The sequence below is a fragment of the Embiotoca jacksoni genome, unplaced genomic scaffold (assembly GCF_022577435.1).
Source record: "Embiotoca jacksoni isolate LCO1_2020_lvr unplaced genomic scaffold, fEmbJac1.0.p SCAF_12, whole genome shotgun sequence".
NCBI classification, from domain to species: Eukaryota; Metazoa; Chordata; class Actinopteri; family Embiotocidae; genus Embiotoca; species Embiotoca jacksoni.
Genome location: NW_027185252.1, coordinates 17,175,091 through 17,199,277, shown reverse-complemented (window position 1 = coordinate 17,199,277; position 24,187 = coordinate 17,175,091). Strand labels below are relative to the sequence as shown.

General features: G+C 41.0%; 1 protein-coding gene across 1 annotated transcript; it reads right to left on the bottom strand.

The window, feature by feature from the left end:
- Window positions 1-487: 487 nt before the first annotated feature.
- Window positions 488-23,602, bottom strand: vwc2 (von Willebrand factor C domain containing 2). The gene is made up of 4 exons (XM_069145202.1): window positions 23,319-23,602; window positions 14,762-15,497; window positions 13,145-13,274; window positions 488-1,322 (listed from the first exon to the last, which is right to left on the bottom strand). Exons 2-4 carry the CDS (start codon window positions 15,416-15,418, stop codon window positions 1,171-1,173), a joined length of 939 nt encoding a protein of 312 aa, XP_069001303.1. The 5' UTR covers window positions 15,419-15,497; window positions 23,319-23,602; the 3' UTR covers window positions 488-1,170.
- Between the last annotated feature and the right edge of the window lie 585 nt (window positions 23,603-24,187).

The following is a 24,187-nucleotide window of genomic DNA, read 5'->3' as shown; positions in this document are numbered from 1 at the left end:
CAGATGACCTTTTAGTTTCTAAACTTTAGAAGCAGATTAGAATCAATAATACTGTATTGTCCACTCTGGCCTTTATTAATGGAGTTGAATGTCCAGAGGCAACTATGGAGATTCAGTAGTCTCACTTCCACCATCTCTTGTTTATATTGTGATGCCTGTGGCTCCTGGAAATGAAACCACAGCATCACTAAGTAACATAATATCTTCTTGACAACTTATGAAATATTTACCTGTGGCTTTCACACAAACGGATGTCACCCAAGAATTTTGAAAGCGAGAGATGTTTATATCTAAAGTTTGGATTTGTTTAAGTTTGTCACGTTCAAAGGTTACCTGTGATATCAAAAATGCCAAAAAATTAATTTAATGAATAAATCTAGGTCGATCATTCCATCTAAGGATAGTTTGATGATTCAGGAGAAAAAGTGAACACTGTTATTAAATTGTAAGTCTGTAAATGCAAAACAACATCAATATGAAGACCCACAGCGTTTATAGAGCACAGGTTGGCATTTATTTGAAACATGAACACACGGTACCAAGAGAAATACAAAAAAGCACTTTTAAATCAAAGCACATTTGAACATCCAAAATAAAAGAGAAAAGAAATCAGGAAACAGTCAAGTCCTCTTGAATTTCCATCTGCTTTCCCATCAACATTTTAAACCTTGCACCTGATCAACCTACACAGCAAATCTTTACCCATCAATGGATCGCACATAGTCTAGTCTGCACTTTGGTGGTAGAGGAACGGGTGTGATTCGTCGAATGACACCACATGTCGAGACGTTGAGGTTTTCACCTCCAAAGACAGCTGTGTGTGTTCTATACATTCTGTTGTTTTATTGACCTCTGGTCCAATACATTGCTTATTAAAATACAGACGCTATAAAAAATATTTTTTCACTAGTTCAGCATTAATGACCCCTATATTTGTATATATTCATAAATAATTTAATACATAGATAAATAGATATTCTGTGTGTGGATTATAAACTTTCATAAAAGCATTTTTTCAGTAATACAGGAGAGACTACAGTATAAATGCTGAAATGCTTCGAGGGCTGCTGTCCGACCCTGATGTCCGGTAGACTGGGTGAAAGGCCGAGAGTTGACATGTGGATTGGGGCTGGTGTTGCGTGCCAATGTCCCCCTTCACTGTGCCAGTCTCTAGCTCCGCTGGCACTCGTTCTTGCTGCAGGTGGCCTGACGCTCAATCTGCCACGTGCCCTCCTCGTATGTGCAGTAGCAGATTGTACACTCATCAATCTTCACCTCTCGGCCGGCAGGTATCACCGCTGTGTCCGCGTAGCAATTTGGTCCTGTAGGTGATACGAGAAAAACATAAACTAGTGCAAAACTGAAAACGGGACTTGTAATAGGCTTCAAAATGAAATTTCAAATTGACTTTATGTATATTTAATACCTTTTTTCTGTGTTGTCGGCACCATGTCAAACTATTGAGATAAGACTCTCACTCATAACAATACTATGCTTTGCGCCTGTGATTTAATATGCTGTGGGAAGTGTGCTCTGGTCAAACTAGATGAACAAAAATGTGATGTCGGGTCATTTCATGTTTTATCTGTGCACATAATAGAGAGCAGAATCCTTCTTATGTTGCTGCTGCAGTCACTTTAAAGAACAAAGTCATTGTGTTTCTAAGGTTGCAGTCATCTGTGATTTCTGTTCCCAGACCCACCAAGGCCACCGTTCCACCGTGTTAAGTCATAACAAACTAAGTTCCCTTACTGTGTGACTTGTTCAGTCTAGAATTACCATATCTACGTAAGCTAGTTAGCCTAGAGCAGAGGTCTTCAACAGGGGTCTGCGACCCCTAGGGGGTCCACAGAGGAACTGCAAGGGGTCCGTAAAATGTTTGGTTGATTAGACAGTTTTTATTTAAGGAGCTCTCAAGCTGGGCACCGGTTCATTCACAGCGCGAGACTAGCCTGGACCTGTCCCTCCAAGCCTCCTGCACTCCTCTAGTTTAATATAAAACACAATTTTATACAATATATATAGTAGGGGGTCCCTGCTCCATCTCTCTATCAGTTTGGGGGTCCTTGGCCTGAAAAACGTTGAAGACCCCTGGCCTAAAGACTTACCCCTTAGGCCATATGCTAGTTAGCTGCATCCACCACCATGAGTGCCTTCGTTCGTCCTGTGTATTTTAAGGGTGCCAGATGTGCATGCTTAACAACTGTGGTCATTTGTCCTTGACGATTTAACATAACATAAAGTTCCATTCAGGACAGAGTTGTAGCCTTGGTTGGCTGCTGCTCCTTTTACAGTTTTTTCCAAAAAGCTGATCTATGTTACTAGTGCTATTCTCTACTACTCTTGTTAGGTTAGGTTAAGTAGTTACTTTATTAATCCCCGAGGGGAATTTTTTTTTTTTTTTTCTAAATAATAAAAAAATAAAGTTAATAAAAGCTGAGTACTTCAAATGTATTTTATACAGCCCAGTGTCACACAGAAGTGTGTAATACACCTGTCACTCCATGAGGATACCGTGTCAGTGCCACATTTCGCCTCTCCTTGGTGTGAAAAGTATACGCTTGTATGATCCTTGTATTACACGCATAAACATAATGTGTAATAAAGTCCACATATGGAGGGGGCTGGAAGTGGTTGAATACAGCAAACACCGGACTTTCCCCTGGGAGACCATCGTTCGAGAAAGCAAGCCTAAAGCACCGTACGTTGCACCCTGAGGCGAGACAAAGCATGACACTGACACAGTATAGTTCTGTGAATTATTACACGCTGTATATCGGGTTGTATGGCACAAGGTTCTGGTAATGTTACACACAATGGTCAACACTATAAAGTGCTCAAATTGTATCAGTGCATACATATTCATTGGCTATATGAGCATACACAGGATTAGATATAAGAGAACATGGGCAGAATTACCCAGAAAAGCCTCTATGCAAAACTACTGCATTGTGGAACGCAGGCCAATGGGACAGATGCTAGTTTAAAAGTAGGACAGGACTTCAGTTATTGTTTTACTGCAACTTTTAGATGCCATATCTGTTGCATTGACCAAATTTCCATATGGGGTTCAGCACAGTTAGTTGTCTTATCTTGTTCCTTTAAGATAGTTCCATGGCATCCCAGTGAACTTGAATATAGTCAGTCAAAGAAGAGAATGAACACAAGAGACTGAATGTGCTGCCCTTCATTTCATTTCTCAGTGGAAAATGGGCTCACACATCTGGGCTTCCACTGATTTGTTTCTCAAAATAGTGTTCTGGTTTTGGGACTATAAGTAGCACAGAAAAAATAATGGATACACAGGCATCAACATTTTTTACACGCTTGCTGGTGTCATCGGCCATTTCTGTTGTGAATTACTTTGCAATGAACCAATGCTGATCACATTTAACATTAAGAATTTGAGGTTTCACTCTGGTTCCCCTTGTAAAGGTGGAATTTCTTATTGTTTCTTACACCTGCCTCCCAATCTGCCGTGAATCATCAATTGGCTTTGTATCTGTGTAAAATAGATTTTCCATTGGCCATCAGCATGCTCTACAGACCACTGAGTGACCACTCATTATGCAGAGGAGCATTTTCATGCTGAAAGTCCACGCTGCCATCAGGAAAGAGATGCTTCCTGGGATTACAGTGATTACATTGAATTTTCAAGGACCCAAATCACACAATTATCTCTTCCACTGACCTATTTTGGGATTCAAAACATTTAACACATGCTTATTTCTGATTCAGACTGGTGTGCACATGCAAGGTTTTGAATTTTGTATCGTACTCCTTGGACCAGCTGCACGACAAGTAAAGCATTGCTGAAGGCAACTTCTCTCCTTACGTAATTTCAAGGTTGGAGTGCACAGTGTGTGAATCGTGCATAAAAACATATTAAGCACTGTTTTGCGGTGCTTTAATGTAGTTTTGAAGTGCACCCTAAGGGACTGTTTATTTTACTATTTAGCAGGAAATTGGCTCCTACAAATGGAAATTTTAATGTTAGGTAGTAGTTGTTTAGAACTGAGCCTTGTAAGTGGCGAAGAGATGGGCAAAGAAAAAAGAAAGAAATAAAGCTTATTTTGGTGCGTCTTCTATCTGCTAACATTGTGTGTACAAAGAAATTGAGTTGCCAAGACTACAATACCAAAAGCTTTACACCGTCAGCATTAACGTCTTTGGTCCTGAGTTTTTGTCTGGTGAATGTGCCTCTGTCCTCGGCCAGTGGCTGGAATAAAAGTGCTCATAAATCATCCATTATCTCTCAACCCGCACGGCAAACTATAAACACTGCGGGAATTGCTTCCACAACATCAGGTACAGCATAACAATGGCCATTTTCCTTAGACTAACAAGGTCTTGAGCCACTCTGTTGTATAATTAAGATGCTGATAAATGGGGAGGCTTTCAGCTGCAGCCGCCGCATTTCATTGGACGGCAGCGCCCAGAAGGAGCGTGCTGGCACATCAATCAATGTGAACAGTTTGCCGAGGCCTGTCAAAATGTCAGCCCGAACACATTTATAAGTCTTCAGATGAACACGCACACACCCTATCTGAATAACAACTCATCCTGTGGCCCAGGCTACTGTCGCTATTGATTCATCATCATTAGCAGCATTTAAAACACAGAATCTCAAATAAAAGACACGCACGTCAAAGATATGCTGGATGCGAAAAATGCTCATTATATATTCACAACATGAATCAAAAGCACTTCCTTCTGGAGCTGGGATGAAACCACAGCCTGTCACTCAGTAGCATGACACTCATTTGTGTTAATTAATACATGCATTCGGCGCCACTGTGCTTACTCACTGCTGTCACCCGATTATTCTGCCATTCATATTATACCCAGCTTTTTGTCATTGCCTCATTAATATAATATATCCCCGTCTCTCCATCACTCTGTCTTCCTGCCTCTCTGTGGCAGAAAAATATTTTTATAGGCACGTCAGGCTTCACAAAAGCTTTTCAACGACACCCGAAGAGGCAGAGACAAATGGACTGTGCATGTGCATGAACAGTTGGACTCAAACTGTCACTACAGCATGTTAGAAGTTGGCATGGGTGGCGTGTGAAAGGGATAGCCATTAGCACCTGTGGCTTTTGGCTCTGTAGCAGCACCAGATAATAGACAGGGAAACGAGGACACATCCCTGTCATCACACCCCTTAATTCTGAAATGTTAAAAACCTGCAGAGCCGTATTATGAGGTAATGGGAAGGGAAGAATATCAGAAATCACTCTTCTTAATGCATTTCTTGAGTACACTTGCATTATAAATGCAGAATAAAAATGACCTTGCCTCTTAAAAACAGGAAGTGGGAGAAATTTGCGGGGAGATACTGTGATTTAACAACATTATGAATAATTTCTTTCTGAGATGCTGCGTGAGATAGGTTGCGACTTAAATATAAACCGCCTCCTGTCAAAGCAGTAACATTTTATGGAAGTGCCACCTTATGTGAATGTTTGCTTGCATATGTTGTCTCTAGCGACTGCGCCCACTAATAATCTTTATGGTTGAACTACACAGCTGAGCACAAGTAGCGTGACTGTCATAACCAATGTCCCTCACGGGGACGGAGCCACCAACCCTCGGCAGCCATCACAGCAGTGTCCAGGTGACTGACTTCACTGGAACACCTTCGTTTAAGAGTATATTTAAAGCTCTGACATCAAACCTAAAATAACTTTTTGTGCTTTTTTTTTTAATAAAAAGAAAATTTATTCTTAACTTGCATTAATATTGACTTTTATTCGGACGACAAATAAGAAAATAACACAGAACAAACAGACAAAACACATTCAGTGACCCAGCAGTGCTGTAATTGCTAAGACATAATGTGACTAACTATTATTTTCATTATTGTAACCTTTCTCTATTGTAATCACCATAACTCCAAAGTCTGGTAATGGAAAGGAACATGGCCTTAAGATAAGAAAAGGTGGTGTTGTGAAAGGACTCAACAAAAAGGTGAAAAAAAAACCTTATTGAATTTACCAGGTGATGCACAGTGCCCTACTTTCCCCTTCCAGTTTATGTACAAGATTAAATCAGTGCACACTTCAATTAATGTTCCTAATTACTTCATGACTTACAGGCATTATGCAGCATATAGCAACAGACACCACAAACTGAATTTATTACTAGACTTCATTATGTCTTTTATGCTGAAGAAACTCAATATTTTAAAAGGAAGCAATAATTGTACTGTAATTAACCTTTGGCAAAATGAACCCCCAAAACAGCAACTGTCCAATCACAGCTTAGTACAGTGTACCTATCAAGCTTTAGATTTCTGCCCATGTAAAAACTGTGAACAATGACCATCTTTATGTGTGACCAGTGCAGTGCAAAGTAACCAGAAGAAATGCTAACTGTAATAGTTATATACTGCCTTTCCACCTTGTGAAGCGCTTAGTTTTGAGTCATAGCCTGTCCCATGTATCCCTCTTTGTCTTCATTGAAATATTCTACAACTACATGTTTGATTAAAAATAAATGGGCTATTATTTCTACCCATCACTTATTTCATTTGATTGCTTTATTCTCAAAAGTTACCAAGGAAGAAGGCAGGAAAAGTTGATTTCTTCCTCAAACGACTTTGCTCCCTGTCATTTGCGATAATTGCCTGTGACTTCATAGCAACCTTTTAGCAAGAATCTCTTGTTAAAGACAAGAAAATGGACAAGATGTTGTCTACATTCACTTTTACAGTGTATGGCTCAAATATGAACTGTAAGCTTGTAACAGTAACACAGTCACTGATGACCTCCAATAGTAATCTGAGTTACTTTCAAATGTGAGGGGGATGTCAGTAGCTTTATTATGCGGGGTTGCGAGCTACATTCGGAAGTTATCTGGAGCAGCCACAGCGTGGGAGCCATCGTGGGAAATTAGACTAATATCAGCAGTTCTGTCCTTTTCTCCACTCTGGAAACTGCAATCAGATTTGTGTTAGATAGAGTTATATCAGGTATTCCTCATCCTCACATTCCTTTCTCTTGCAACAACAAAGAAACATCTTGGAACAAATTATATTTTCTGACATTCTGATTTAAAACTACAACACCGGGGCTAACTTTATGCTTTTTTTTTTAGCATTATATCATTCATGTAACCATCGTGCATATTGAAGACACTTCCACATGCTTTTTGTTTTAAATTGAATCAGCCGGAAAGACGATTTCAGTACTTATTCTGGCTCGTTCAATCTGATGAAATCTGCCGGCAACAGTTTTCATTTCACCCGACACAATCTGTGGACATCAGGTAAAAACATGGAGCCGGCTTTTGCCAACTTTGGTGTGACATTGAATATTAAATGAAACATTTCTGGGATTTTTAGGGAAATTCAATTCCTAGTAGCAGTGTGTGTGCACAGTCTGAGCTGCTTGACAGGTGTAGCTACAGTCATTAAGGGGTATGAGGTTTGGCGACAAGCAAGCAATAAAGGAGTTTCATTTGTGCGTTCATTGACTGAGATTAGCTCTGTTTGCTGCACTATTCCTTATCTGCACTGTCAGGGTGAGATGCGGGATGCTTTAAATGGACAAACCACATCCAAATAAACACTTTCCCTTTGACTAAAGTGTTTTTGATGTTTTCCATCAAAAAGAAAAAACCTGCCACATCTTAAAACGCCCTTTATGAATCATGCCTCTTAATTTAAATGAGTTTCTATCCCTCTTGGCAACCAGGCTACCATGTCTCGTGCTGCTCTATTTGAAGTGATTTTGGCTCCGGTTCAGACTGTTTATCACATCCCCCCCAGATTAGTGTTGACCCTAATGTCTGAGTCTTGAAGAGCACCACTTGTTTCCTCATGCGTTGCCAAGGCGATACTCTGCTAGAGCAAAGGACAAGAGGGAGGGAGCCGCGGCCGAGGTGCAGACAAGAGAGAGACTTCTCCTGCATTGATTTTCTCTTTTTTTCCCTAACCATTCTTCAAAAGCAGATGCAGCGAGAAAAAACTTGGCTACAAGCACTTCCATGTCTTTACCCACATGTCAAAAAGAAGGAAAACAACACAACAAATATATCGGCAGCACGAAAGGAAAAAAACAATCCTCCGGTCGTGAATGTGTTTTTTCCTCTTTGACTTGTATTGACTGGGTGTTCTTTGCATGAATCGATATTGTTTAATTAAACTTCATGAGCGAAAGACAGTCGCAAACTTTAGAGGGTATGCGACCATTTAATTGCAATGTGTTCCACTGCTTTAAGATAATGAGAAAAAAATGATGAGAACCTGCCTCCATTCACAGCTGTTCTTTGATATTCATGAACAACTGTCTGGGGTGGATGTTAGCGATACCTCTTACTTTCATCTTCCTCCCCTGGCTCTTCCCCAAGTGTCTCCTTGCATACAGGCTGAATAACACATCTGAGGCAGGGTGCTCTGCCATAAGCATTGATTCTGCATGCCTGAAAAGGCCACGATAATGCCTGTGCATAATTGATGAACTTATCAAACATTGAAATACTTCAATGTGATTTATATCAATAGTGAGGAAAAATGGGAAAGAGGAGTCCGGCTATTTGCTGGGAAATGAGAGTAAAATACAGAAGGGATGACTTGTTGAATGAATCTGAGCTTTTATCTTAATCTTTCCCCTCGTTTGTTACGTTTTATCTCCTTTTTTGTGCTTTTTTTTCTATTTTCCTGTTCACACTCTTTAACTCTATGACACAGTTTCCTCTCCTTTTTGGCAGTATTACACATCTGGATGAGTATTTAATTCTATCCCATTAATGAGCTTAGCTTTGATGTGACACTTCGGATGCGGCGGAGATCCTGGGAGGTCTTAACATCTGCCTCCACTCCAAGCAACAGCTGTAGACAAGGCAAACAACAGAACAAGAGGAGGGAACTCTCCGACGACCTCCAATAACCTTATTTTACATCATCAGTATTTCATCACGGAGCTACTACTTCAGCGCTATCTCATATTGAGCACTGCATGATCAACGGCAGTGAGATGGGACTTGACAATCAATGATCCTCAGCATTTAAATCGTGGTGTCTGCAATACCTGGCAAAGAAGCATCATGAATAAAAGACAAAGTGAAATCTGATGTGTAATTGTTTTGATATTGATAGGAGCTGAAGGAAGCTGAAGGAAGATCAGTGGTGCCATTTCGAATTGTGTCTCATTTACTTCTGTTTACATCCAATTAATATATTCTCCAATTATTTAATAAGGTATCCCCTGTGTAGTTAATTTCTTAACATGTTTATTATGTTTACTTTATGGTGTCAAGCCCTGTGTGAAATGAGCAGCGAATGCAAATGCAATCATGTGGCAATTAAGTCTTCAAAGACACATGGCTTTGATTATTCCCTGACAGAGACCTCCATTTTCTCCAATAGGTGAAAGGTGACTGGCGTCAAACTCTCATAAACATGTCTGGTGATTGCCAAAGGTGTACCTCCAATTTACACGGCGACAACCCCGCCTGCCGTAATCATGAAATCACAGCCAGAAATCCTCCCCGTCCAACACCGATACAAAGATACAAACTGTGCCTCATTAACAGTTTGAGCTCGAATATTCACAGCTATCATGAGAATGTGAAAACACCAGCAGGAGGCACAGAAATGAGTCAGTAGGTCTAAATGATAGGCAAGATTCTAAAAATACGCTTAAATCTCACCTGCTGCAGCTTTAAAACCACTGTAGCCTGACTGCTCCACAAATGAGGCGAAAATGCTGCCAAAGGCTCTTTCTGCATCTTCATAAATACCATAGTGCTCCTGTAGATTACGCTAAAAGAGCGTGAGACGGAGCTGACGGAGGCTGCATGGCGATGTAGGAACATGCTTCTAATTTTAGCTGAGTGTCATACAGGTCTGTGTGTAAAAAGGAAAAAATACAATCAGGTTAAAGGGGGCACTGTAGTCATGTCGTACTTCACTTTGATATATTTTGTGGACCCAGAAAAGACAGAATTGCACAGAATTGCAACAAAGCCTCCCAGATACCCATAATGCAACTCAATGGTGTTTTTTATTGAGTTGCAAAGGGGAAGGAGCTATTTTGAGGGCTCTTTTTTCCACCAAAAAAGAGCCAGTTAATTTTTATATGGGCAATGTTAAGTGACACACCAAAGCACATTACCTGTGTGTATAGCAGGAACACCATGTTAACAAATTAGAGCACCAGGGCTAATGCTTGAAATCATCAGTACAAGTCAAGAGAGAATATCTGCTTATTTGATATAAAATCAAAGCTATAACGTGTGCATTAAAACCTTTGAGGGAGAACTACAACTCCCAAAGTGCATTTCGGGGGCAACCATCTCGTCAACAAGCTTAAAATTCAGCAAAATGATTTGCTCATGGCGGATGAAAGTTAAACATTACGGTGTAGATAAAACTGATAACACAATCTGGAACTTACATTTATTTACTAATTAATTTAGAATTCAGAAATTATGCTCTACAACTGTATTTAGACACATCCTTCATGCCAAACTGACATGATTTGTCAAAAACAAAGATGAAACAATACTATAGCTAAATTACCCAGAAGGCTTTAGTATTTCTCTATGGAGGAATATTAACTATTGTTTTTTCAATACGTATCTTATAAAATAAATTTTGAGAAAAAGAAAATTACATGTTTTACATTATGGTACAAATCTTTAGTTTTCATGCAATTTAGAAGGGGAAAGTGTGACTTTTCTGTTTTCTGTAGCTACTAACAGATGTCCCCTACGCACCTCTCATACAAGCTTCACTAGAAGCTGCAATTTACTTTTGTTCCCTAAACGCTTCACATGATGAGCATCACAGATGCTAGCTAGCCAGTTGCACACAGAGAGGCCTCCAGTTCCTGCTCAGACAGGTGTGCGACCAAGATTAGTTGGAAAAGAGTGAAATAAGATGTATAATAACCTAAGAATTATTCAAGTTGAAACTGAATAATGTCCCTACCTAGGAGATGCTACAGATGGTAAATGCTGTGGCTCACTGCGAGATGAGATTCAGTTCTGCATAAAACTAGCAGAAGTTATGCATTTTAATTAAAACATGTTTGTTTTGATTTAGCCTTGGTATCGAAATATGAAACCAAATGACGAGGCATTTTTCTGTACCCACTTCCAGCTCCAATTGAGGACATAATTAAAAGAACATTTTTGAGATGGACTTGACAGTGGAGGAAAAAATACCTCCAGAACCAGCAGCTACTTCCCCATCGCATACTCTGTTAAAACATACCAGCCTGGTAAAGCCTGCTGATTTCAAACTGTTCCCAGTTTGTAGCGCAGAGTTTCTGTTGACATATGAAATCTCCCAGCTCAAACTGAGATTAGGGTCATCAATTTAGGAAACTACTCCAAAGCCAACAACAAACAAGCTGTTTTTACAGGCTCAGTAGTGCTCACCATGTTAATGAGTAAAGTCAGTGTTGTGGAATCCCAAAGGACTCCAGTAATCCAAGTATTTCTATGACATAAATTGTGGCAGTGCTAGCTGGGGTGAGGCAACTTTGTGTCTCTAACATAGTGAGCCCTGTTTATTGCATGGTAATGTGTGGTAATCTTATGGTAATAAGGACTGATGCCATCTTAAAAAGTGGAACTCCTCATCGGGTGAATGAGCCCATGGATTTAGTGGGATTTTTGAATACAGATGCACGCTCTCTCCTCAGTCTGCCACAAGTCTCTGCACAGACCGCACTGTATCTACATCTGTCTGCTCGACTGATGTGCCTATGAATACCACCCGGCAAACCCACAGGGCATTTCACAGGGGGAAATATGGAGCAGTGCCCAAACTCTGTATAAAGCACTCTGAGCATGATCAATATGTGCATATATAATTTTTTTTTAAAAAAGGGTGAACAGCAAAAAAGAAATGGGAACAAAGGACCAACATGTATTCCCCAAGATTACAGCAGGCAAATATTAATAGAGTGAGTGATGCTGAGAGACTACCAATTTTTTTGGTCTCGTTATCTCTGGAGGTTGTGAGACAGGCTTTTAATTTGAGTGCGACAATCTCTGATTGATTACAAGTCATGAGCATTCATTACAAGCAAAGGCTAATGTACATTATATCATGTTTTATGAGGTTAAAATGAATTATCCTAATGTGATATTCTGGATGTAATTAGAATGAACTAAGAAGAAAGTCATAGAGTAGATAGTCATAATGCTGAATAAGGGGTTTAGTTTATTTAATCCAGTTATATTTTTTTGTATGTCTCTTTTGAGGATAAAGCTTTTTCGCATTTCTTCTTCTATTTCTTTTGTGTTCATCATTTAATGTGTAAAAGTTTCAGCAAACAGCATGAAAATGAAAATATCTTGCCTGCAGTTTTTCTCAGAATTGATATTATCAGTTCTGTCATCTCGTAAGTGGCTCATACAGACAAAGCATTTTTACGCCAAGCGGGGATATTTGTTCTTAGTTTTTTCTCTTTTTCATGCAGATTGTTTGCTCTTGTTTATGGCAGACAGCCTGCGCCACTTTAAGATCCCAAGTCAGAGATACATATCGCAAGTCATCATTCTTTTTGCTGAAGGAAGCAATGTTGCTGACATTGCCATGTTGCATTAGAGTCACAGCAAGAAAACAAGGGGACATAATCTAGGACGTGCTGTCTGGAATCATCCGAAACAACTTCAGATAATCGAGTGTGAGCTGCAGAACTCCTTATTCTCAGACAGGCCAACGCTCTTAAACCAATAGGATCATAATCTCAATGAAGCCCCCAACAGCACAAAATACTTCATAGCAGACAGTAGCGGCGGATAAGGAACATACGCTGCAGCCTTCATTAAACGGACTGAGTCATTATGTGAAATTAAGACACATGAGGAACTGATTTAAACAAGAACCGGCCACAGATCATAACTCATTAACCCTATTTTTTGGCGTGACTTCATTTAAGCAGAACTGATCTGGTGTGGCAAGATACTGCACACACTGCAATGCAGCATGCTGTGCGTCAGCGAAATGAGGGTTGTGCTACCTTGGCCTCAGAGCTCCTGTCGAGGTGCCCTTGAGCAAAAATATCTGACAACTGGCCCGCTCTAGTGGAGCCACGCAGCAGCCCCCAGCTCCACAGGACACAGTCTGTGCTGGGAAAGAGGAGCGTTCACCGCAGCCTGGTTGAAAGATATCGTCTCCACTCACCGCTCTTGCAGATGGGACAGCACTGATCCGGCTCGTACTCCGGGTCCACACACTCCGTCTGCGGGCACGCTGCCACTGAGCACAACACCTCCCCGCTTGGCTCACACCGGCACTTCTCACATTGGGACACCTGAATAGCAGAGAAGAAACAGCAATTAACACCCTGACAAACAGTTCACGCACAGAAACATGTACACACGGACAACAAAGAGTCGTCGCCTTTTAATTACTTTCCTGCTATCTTTGACTCTGGCTCTTTGTTTGTCTCTGTGTCTGTTTTGCTTTATCTTTCTGCGGCTATCTGTCTCTCTAAAACACACACACACACACACACACACACACACACACACACACACACACACACACACACACACACACAGAATACTCCTGCCTGTCTGGCTTGTTTAAGAGCGTGCGGTGCATTCACTGTCACAAAGCTACATCTATGGGGAAGTCCCATATTTATCTACTTCATTGCCAACGAATGCCTCATTTTAGAGAGGGCTGAGTCCAGAATTGAACCTCACTATCCAATCAGGGGTTTTGGAGAAATCGACAGGAATGGAAAACAAAAGAAAGATGCCTCCAATTTTCGACTTGAATCTAGTTAGAAATGACTTGGTTATCCAAGCGTTCCTGTACGCTTCAAAATAGAACATGTGGGACAACAGCCGGGAGTGTGATAGTAATAAAGAGTTAGAGTTACATCCAGCGCCTACGTTCCCAGTCATAGGTTTCATTTAGCAAACACTTGTATAAAGTCGTACACCTTTAGTCTTAACAGGAGAGCAAAGGTTAATTCTCCTGGCGTTGCTGTAGATTGCAGAGGCTCACGCCTACGCATGCCTCTCCACTGTGAAAAATTGAGTGACATAGCACTTAGCACAATGCCCTAGAATGTAGCAATCAAGCATAAAATCCTGCCTGTTGCTAAGTTTCAAAGTGCCCCCCACCCCACCACCACCACCACCACCACCCTACTCTCCCTCCACACGGCACAAAGGCTGACATATGCTGCTCGTGGAAGTCAAGCTTTCTGTAGATTTCCCTCTGCAGAAGCTCAACAAAGAGCTCGAGGCAACACTCTGAGTTACAGGAAGAAATCCCATATTAACCTTAACCACCTGGTGAGATACTCGCCAACATAAGGAGGAGCTTTAGGCGCTTGTAAATGTATCGCCTAATAAGAAAAATAACACCAAGACTGTGGTGCAATCGTCGGTGAAAACTTTCAAAGAAGTGTCAGAAGATAAAACATGAAAGATCTCTCCGTCTTCTCTTCCAAACACCCACATGCAGCTGCAGAGCACCTGCAGAGTTGTAACATTACTATAACTGTAACTCCATCATGTGTATCAACAAACTGAATATGGAAACACTCTGCTGAAGCTGCATTGCTAAATTGAGCCTCCGGTAATTTTCCCGTGTTGTGTGAGGAGAAAAAGACAAGTGCTGACCTTTGCCATTATAAATCTGCCTGCCTGCTCGCTTGCATGCTGCAAGGCAAGGTAACTAGTTTCTGTGTAGTGCCTGTGATAAACTCCACTGAGTGTTCTGTCAGCACTTCTTTCAAGTTTGAGCATGTCAAAAATGAGTGAATACAGTTAATGGGCTCACCTTAAACTCTTCCAGCGAGGCATAGATCTTTCCCCGGAACTCGCAGTAGTTCTTTTTCTCCTTGCACTGCGGGCAGCATTGGCTAGTGTCCACTTTAATGCAGCGAGGGTGAACCTTGGGACATTCTGGCTTGCTGCACAGAGGGCCCTCGTCTGTGCAGAGGCAAGGGCACGTCGAGGGGCCCGGGGTGAACTGTTCGCCGATGGCAAACACAAAGCCGCTCTCATCCATGCAGCCTTTCCCCCTGTAGTCCGGGTACGCGTACTCGTCGATGGCGTCCAGGGAAAGGGTGACGTCACTGGTGGGGCCCTCGTCTATTTGGTTCAGGCTGTCCTGCTCACTCCACAGCTCCTGGGACTTTCCGCCTTTAGATCCTCGTGTCTGAGAGTTGAGGTTTGGCCTGGTGCGGTTCACAGCAGTCCTGTTGGGGCCCAAAGCATTGATTTCCCCCGGCTGCTGCTGCTGCTGGGAGGCGTATCCCAGCAGCTCCTCTGGGGTCTGCTTGTCCTGTTGTTTGTCATCCCTGCTTTGGGTCAACACCCTTTCCAGACGCTGTCGGCTCCCTGGTAAGGTCGCTATAGGATTGCACTGAGTGCTGCTCATCAGGAACCCAAGAACAAAGAGGGCTTCTGCTGTCATGGCAACGGCGTGCAGCATCTCTCCCCACCACCAGTGAGGTGGGAAAACACCTTGGCTCACATAACACACTTCACATCTCAGGTGTGAGCCAGTCCATCTGCAAAGAGAAAATTAAACTGGGGTTATGTGCTCGGTATTTTGTCGCTTTTTTGTCCCAGGAGCGGGGTTTGTCTCATTTAGCCTCTAGAACAGAGCAGGAAATTCAGGTGACTTCAGAGCACTGCTTCATCATGTCAGGCAAACATCTCGCTGAGTGTGAGGCAGGCCTGCAGTATCAGTGAAGTGGATCATCAGGACAGGGAGTATTCACATTTGGGAGATCGATACCGCTTCATACTGTAACACTTCCCTGCATCAATCGGTCCCAGCAGTGATGGGGTAAAAGGAAAATAACCTGCATGTAACAGTCCTAAGCTCCTGCTCCCCCAACAGAGCAAAGAATCGGGATCAATGTCTGCTTTTTTTTTTCTTTTTTTTTTAAATGAATCACAATCAACTGTACAAAAGGAGAAATTGATTTGAAAATAGAAAATAATGCCGGTCTGGAAAGATGAATTTACTGAGAGAAGTAGCCATATCAGTTTCAAAACAAAGACAAATCTGCTCCAGCTTTTGCAAAGAGGTGTATGTGCATTAAAACTTTCTCTGAAAGAAATCAACTAAATATCTCAGTTATTTTGTTTTAATTGGAAGTTAAAGCACGTCTGTATCTACAGTTTTCAGACAGCTGAAGTCAAGTAAAAGCCCAGGATTGACTGCTGGCGTTGCAGAGGTTGCACATTTTTGAAAAGCTGTAGTAAATGTTTTTGTTTTTGCCTCCTGCTTAACTTAATTTACTGCGGCGTCTTGAAATTCAGATGCCTGCTATGATGCTTTGCTGCTCTCGATGGCCTACTTCCATTCATTTCCGCTCGCACCGAATGCTCGGCGTCACCGCTGAGCTCTGTTTAGCGGACTGCAGGCGTGTTGACACTCACGGCTTATTTTGAAAAGAGGTGACATTACTCCGCATCGATTGACTCGACAATTTACTGTAAAGTCATGCCTGCGCTTGTTTAAGAGTTGCTCACCATATTGATTCATTTGTCAACATCCAGTGAACACAGCTAATTTCCAACAGAGTGATTAGGATCCCTGAACGGCAAGTGAAGAGCAGCTAAGCATTAAGTAAACAGCAGGCGAATACGATTAATCATGTGGTAATATTCATAATCGTGGGTCAGCAATCCTCATTAATTCTATTTGACTTTAAGGGTACCAAAGTCTATCCATATGTTCCAAGTTATGCATTTTGATATTCATGGATTCTGTTCCACTCTGAGGGAAAAAGGCTGAAATTGACTGCTGGCACACCAGTGGTATTTGAGTTGTGTTTTAGCTGAATTGCTATGTTTGAGGCAGAATCCTTGGAGCTGCTGTGGAACTGAGAGGAAGCAGAACGAGGTGCATACCGATAACGCCGCTGCAGCTGAGCGAGACTGAGCGAGAGAGAGGGAGATGAGCCCAAGCCTCATTAGTAAAAGGACCTCATTTGGCTTTTCTCAGTCTCACCTCTCCGCCGTAACAGCTGTTACTAGCTGTCACACTAATACTGCTGCTGCTCTCGGCCAGGACGGAGCTCTGGGTGGCCTCCGGGCTGCTTGGCAACCTGGAGCCAACTAGCCACACCATCACAAGGCTGCCAATATGTCTATATTTGTCTCACTGTCAACAAATCTCGTGAAAAACCAACAACTAATTATTTTGAGTCGACTCCAAATGTAACAGGGTTTGTACAGTGTGTGAGTCACTGCTGGTGTCTGTGCGTCTTTGCCTGTTTATGTCAATGTAGGTTGTTTAGCTCTTCACCAGTGTAGCAAATTCATGTTAAAATATCCCCTTAGTGAACATGTTAGTGTGACTTGGTACATGTCACCACATATAACAAGTAGGTGTTGTGCATTTTACAACATAAAAAAAGTGCACCTGCAAAAACAACTAAATTATTTAGCCCTTGTGCTAAGTAAGATAACTTGTTGATCTTTGTTTATGTGTTGGGTCAGAGAGGACCGCAGCCAGTCAGCTGTTGTACTGACCCATATATCTATTCTGTTCCTATCCAGACAAGCACAGACATACACTAAAGCCTCTCTTCCATTAGTCAATCGCCACACAACAAAGTCAAGGTGTTGCCAACCAGCTAACGGCTATACGCTGGTGATGTGACTCACTGTAGAATCAAATGTGTGCTATTTAATGGCTGAAAACAGTCCACAACAAATTCTCTATTTAAGTCCGTTTGCGTAACTTTTGGTTCAAATTTCTGTGCCCTGCTGCCTGGTGGAAATGCATAGCATTCGTAAAATAGAAACCACTGCATTCGTGACCAGTTTTTAAAGATGAACGCCTTTAGAAGAAATCAGTGGCTTCGCTTCTGATGGTTACAAATAGGGTAGCGAAATGGAAAAGTACTTAAAGACAGATGCATGCATTGTTGGTTTTGGTGTTTTCATTGGATTTGTTGACAACAGGAAAATTATAGAGCTGTACCCTTTAAAAGTCCCATATTTCACACTTGTGTTTTATGTTTTATTTTCAGTCTTGATATCCATAAGAAGATATTTTTGTGGTTTTAAGTACAAAAACCATGTCAATATAGTTTTACAACTTTTTCGTTCAGCTTCTCTCTGGAGCTCTACCAAGAACAGGCTGTGTGCCATGCCTAAGGTGGACATATGACATGAACGAGAGTTTGTGACATCACAAACTTACAGAAGTCTAAACGTCACAGTTATTATATACCGGCTGTCTGCATTTCACAGTTTCGTTTTGACACGTTCACAGTTTTTATACAGCACCTAAAGACTCGCTTTCATAATCAAAAAGAAGGAGAAGTCTGAATTGACACACTAAGGGACCTTTAAGATTTACATTTATTACCACCACATCAACATCTTGACAACCCCTGCAAATTAATTTGTCTGCTACATTCCTTACATCCTAATGCCATCTCTATAATACAGATCACATCTTTCCTAAATGTCTGTCTAATTAATTCTCCACCACGCGGCATAATGCGTGCCAAATGTCATGGAATTTGTCAGACTGGAGTGAAACCCACAGACTGCGTGTCCTTTTTACTGTAGAGCCTACTGTGAAACATTTTCCAGATGCTTTTGTGGAGAGGTTTTCTTACCACTTTTTGGGTTCAAGCGATGGCAAACTTTCTTATATTTATCGTATTGCATATAAGCCACTTGGTGAAAGGTCATGGATTTATCTTTGCCCTACAGCTCGCCAAAGAATTCCGTTTCTTTGCTTCACTGCTCTATCTTCAATGCTTGCAAAGACTTTCTGACAGGAAGAAAAAAAACACTATGAAGTGTCATAAAAATACAATACATTGTCTCTGGAATAGTGGAGAAGCTTGTGTAATGTTAAATTTGAGCAAAAGTATTAATTTGAGCACAATGAACACAATGTGTGGCAAACTGCAACCATTTTCTGCGGTCTTTTACGATGTAGTAACTCTGTTTTTATAGTAAAAGTGGAGCTGCAGTCAGTCAGGCGTGACCTGAAAGAACCCATGCACAGTAAAGCCTTATATACTAACCACTGGTTGCAGCCATCAATCAACACTAAACTAGAGTTTATATAAGCCAACATCACTGAGTTCATTCACACTTGACACATTTCAACACCCACTTCAGTGCAAGAAAAAAAAAAAAAAAAATCAGCTCTGTAACAGGAAAAACAACTCTCCAATTAACACTTGTCAGCTCACAATAATTATCTTTGGAAAACAAACATTATAATACTGGAAAATTAGTTGTGTATTTTTGTCTCGAAGAACAGCCACATTTTTATAACCACACGGAGCTAAATGGACTTGTGGTTTTCGACTTCAGCTTGGCAGCTAACTGTATTCTGCATAGCTCCAAATACTCAAGAGGTCTATGCAATTATCAAGTGACACAACGTGATAAAATGGCATTGAAGTCAGGCCAAAAAGGCTCAGTAAAAAACAAATAAGGACAATTCAAAGCATCAGTTAGTTTCTTTTAAATTGAAAAAAAAAATGCAGCAGCATGCGTTTTGTACTGCACTGCATTATAATAACTACAATCATATCCAGACCTCCGCTTGGCTTTGCTGTTGTGCTAAATTGAAATCCAATGGTGTTTCATAAATAGATTTTTGATTAATTAATAATGCTGCTCGCAGAAGCTGGGAGAATTGTAAACCAACTGTACACCCCTGGAGTACAATATGTCTTAAACATACAAATTACTAGAACATCCCTGATCATGTTTTTAAAGTTTCATGATTGAGCTGTACAAGACTTCAAATTAACGTTTCATTTTGTAATTCCTCCACCACTGAGGCTGCCAGCTTGCAGCCAGCCGGCACTCAGACCGGGGATGTGAAGGTTTTCAGTTCGAACCTGAGACCTGGCGAACTGCAGGAGGATCTCTGCTGGAAACTCAACAGCAGAGGAAGCAGATTTCCATGAAATACAACATCACATCACATCAAAACACGTAGAACCAAACAACAACCACTCTGTGAGCAATAATAAAGTAGTGGCAGAGTTACAGATGGGCTTTTATCTGTAAAGTATGTGTGCGATATAGTAACTTATATTTGAGGTCTTTAGGTCTCCAAAAGCTGGAAAAACATAATTCAAACTTTAATAATTATAAGCCTGATCTTGAACTGATGACAAGTTTCAGACTCCTGCTAAAGTAAACAATGTGTTGCTTCTGTTTCAGGTTGCAGAATCTCATAATTGTAAAACATGCATTAATATTAATATGCCTTTTGGCAAAGAAAATGTAATTATATCTGTTTGGATTGCCCACGTAAACATTCAGTTATCATTTAATATGTTCTTATTTGGTTTATCAGCAATGCTTTATGGTCATTTATGTGTTTTGTCACCTTCATTAAAATGTTCACACTAAGTTTATAGCAAAGTGAAGTGTTTTCACCTCAATATATTTCCATAAATTGTTTTTTAATAAGGTCATAAAAATATTTAAAAGGAGCAAAAATAACAATTATTTATATTTTACAACCACACAATGAGGAAGCAAAGACAATTTGGAGAAAACAACCTGTTTTAATATGAAGACTATCCGATTATTGCTAGGCGGGGCTGTCCTGATGTACTGCACTCTCCCTCATTACAACTAAATAAACACTATGTAAACCCTGCATGTATTTTTACCCTGCCATCAAAAGCAGCATTTTTTATTTCCAATGGAGATTCATATTTCTGGGGATAAACGAGGTCAAATTTACAAATGATGAATGCTAGTCCAAAAATCCAATTCCAGTGAATTCAATAGAGGAAAACATATCAGCTTCCAAAGGCAGCCAAACCCTCATCAGAAGATCACCTGTGTTTTACGACACATCAAAAACGGTTCCTCCTCAAACATCACCTGCTCTGGCTTTAGGAAGCTCTGCACACCGTGAACTTCAATTATCATAGATGTTACCTTCAAATTGTGACCATGCAGCTGCAGGAAATTATAATTATCTCAGAATAATAAAAATGAATTTTGTTCTGCTGGTCCACTATTAACATTGCAAATTTAAATGCTGCCAGCCCCCCCGCTATTACTTCTGAGGACAGGTGTTTTTCTCACTTTCCACTGACATTTAAATGCTGCTGTGGCTTCCTGCTTTATGGAGTGAATGAACTGAACACTATAACCTCGGTGTCTGGCAGCAGGACGGCGTTCAATGGTTATCGTCTCTGTAGATATAAATCCCCTTGTCAAAGGCCGAAGTTCTGTTTACATCTCAGGCTGCTGAACACAAGCCGTTTGACCACTGAGGTGCAGCAACAACGATTAATCAGGCAGAGATTCAACCTGGCTCCTAGTTCACGCTCCAATGATGCTCACTATCGCATTGATTTATGACTCATAAATTATTGTCGTTTTCATTACACAGCAGAGTGAATACGGCCAATAAGTCCAGACACAACCTGAGATCTGAGTTCAATTTTAGCTCTACCTTGACTAATGAGACACTACTATTCAAATAAATTGAATTGGCAAGGCTTCAATAACACAAACCTGGCGCTTCATTTGACTAAAGGCTGACCTCCCTCTTGCTTTTTTCTTTGCTGTCACTCAGGAAGGTTTTCTCCATGAGGTTGATAGCTGTTTCACTCACACCACACAATAAGGCTATAAATAGGGCCAAATGTACAGAGGCAGCGCTCTCATCTCCAGGAATTTTCCACACCCAGGCTAAGATCTTTCTGCCTGTTTGTTAATTTCAAATTATTGTTCAGTCTTAATTAATAGGAGTGGCATTTAAAACAATAAACATTGCAATTTGACTGAGAAAATTTTTTTCACAGCAAATGATAAGAGACCAAGACCAAGAGAAAGTGATGCAGCAGCATGTTTTACAGCCTCCTCCTTGTTTGGATTTCTGTATTGCAAGCATGTCTGACAATCAGCCTGCAAAAACATCACATTCACATTGTCTTGGAGAATAAAACTCCTTCAACTGTCCCTCTGTAAAATCAAAGTGGATGTCATTGAGAGGAAAACCATCTGCTCGGGGCCAGAATTAACTCAGACATACACACAGGCCTTCGCCACTGTGTGCACTTCATTTATTGCACATTACACATTCTCCTACTTACACTGTTCCAACGACCCAACATGCCATCGATGCCACATGGGGAACGCAACAATTTTCTTTGAGGTCTACTTCAATTTATGACAAAGCGGATCACGGGAGATGAGACGTGAAATGTTTAGACAGTGGTGGCTAGTGGGCTTGGATCTGACAGGGCTGAGGAAGTATTGAATTAATAATGCCACGTTCTATAACTCATTTTTATACAGATAAACAGTGTGAAAAGATGAAATCCAATTAGAGCAATAAGGGCCACTAAGGCAGGATCCAAGTGTATTAAGCCATCTGCCAGTGAGTAAAGATTGCTGCAGGGCTGTCTAATTGAATTTTATCCTCTGACTTTAAATCTTACGAGTGACCCAAATCAGAAGAAAGTTTGCCTGAACATGCAATGCAAAACCAATGGCCCTTGCAAAACTGTCATATAATCTTAAGATTATGTGCAGCGGAATAAGGTGAGTATTTTCTTCGTGCACAAAGCCTGCCAGGAAAAATCTGAGGCGAAAATGTAAAAAGCAAGAAGAGGAGAAATCAGCATTTTATTTTCAGGATCACTCAAAAAAGAACAAGGAGAGATGATGAGGTGACAGAGATGGGCAAGTCTTCATCTGTAGCGATGACACCCAGAGCGGGAGTGACATTTTAATAAAAATGTGCACAAATTCCCCTTCAGTGACCATAACTGTAATAACAGCATTCATGGAGAAAAAAAAAAAAAAGCAGCTGTAATTTTACAAGAAGACATAGATTCGAGCGACCGTATCATCATTCAACCTCCTACTTTGCTGGACATTGAATTTATTCGATTTCAGCAGCAGCCTGCTCTGCTGTGTTGACTGGATGTTGCATCCTGAAGTGTGTAAGCAGGCAGAGTCTTTGTGCAGCCTCTGATGCTTCTTAGAAAAATCCTCAGTCCTATTTCAATAAAAAAAAATTAAAAATTAAAAACACTAATGCCCATGTAGTCTCCACAGGTGCAACAAGCCTTTTCCAGCATGGTTTCTACAAAGCTCTATTAGTTTTCCCCTATCAAGCTCATTTGCATGGAATTTGGTGATAGATGCAGTTTAATGTTGAGGCAGGCACGGTGGCTTTACTGTAACACTGAGTTAGTGAAATCATTATTGCACGCACACAAACAGCAGTCAGAACAGAAAGCACCGGACAGTCCTTCCCCCACTGAACTAAGTTATTGTGAAACCTGAGCATTGAAGAAATGACATGCATATTTAAAAGGGCCGCATCCCCTCGCAGCAACATTGAAATAATTCACCTGTGATCCTCGGAGTCTGTGCGTATCCGTCAGTGCGCCGGTTGAAGCACAGCCTTCGGACTGTTGGACAGCGGAGCGAAGACAGCAACAAATGATGTGCGGTGAAGAGATGGAAACTGACGCTCGTTAAGCCAGTCAAATGCACAGTTTCCCCGGAGGATGCCCGCAGGTCATCGGCGTGTCGCGCTCAACTTTGAACGCCGCGCTGAGTGAAAGCGCTCCGTCTCCGGCGATGCTCCGTTGTTGTAAAAGAGCCACCGATGTCGCTGCTCCACACTGGCACTTTATCTCTCACGGTGACAAAATAAATAAATAATTTAATGAGCGGGAGAGGGAAGAGGCAGAGGCGCTCCGACGTCATGTGCAGCCGAGCGGCCACTAGATGGAGCAGTGAAATATGACAACAGGCAGTCAATTAGTGAGTCCAATGGATGTTTCACAGGTCGGCTCACAAGGTTCACACTGCAGCGATTAACGACTTTACCTAATTATCTCAAATTAGAGAATCGTTTCCGTGACACTGTTGGGTCACTAATTAATTAGTTAAAAAAACGAGTTAATTTAGTGCTGAATGAAAAAAGCACATTATACTGAGAAAGAATTTAAAATGTAGATATTTTTAGTGTGCATCAGGAATCCTGCTAGAGTCCCCCAACAGCTCCCTTATTCTTCAATCTTTCATAAATATTGAAGTTATTTTTGACTCTCAAAACTGTTTGTTGTTTGCAAAAAAACAAAACATGCACGCACAAATAACTGATTATAGATGCTGCTGTAAATCCATTTATTTAGCCTACTATCACTCCTTTTTGCACAGTTAAATTTAATAAATCTAAATTCAGCTTGTGTTGTAAAATGTAAGCTACGGC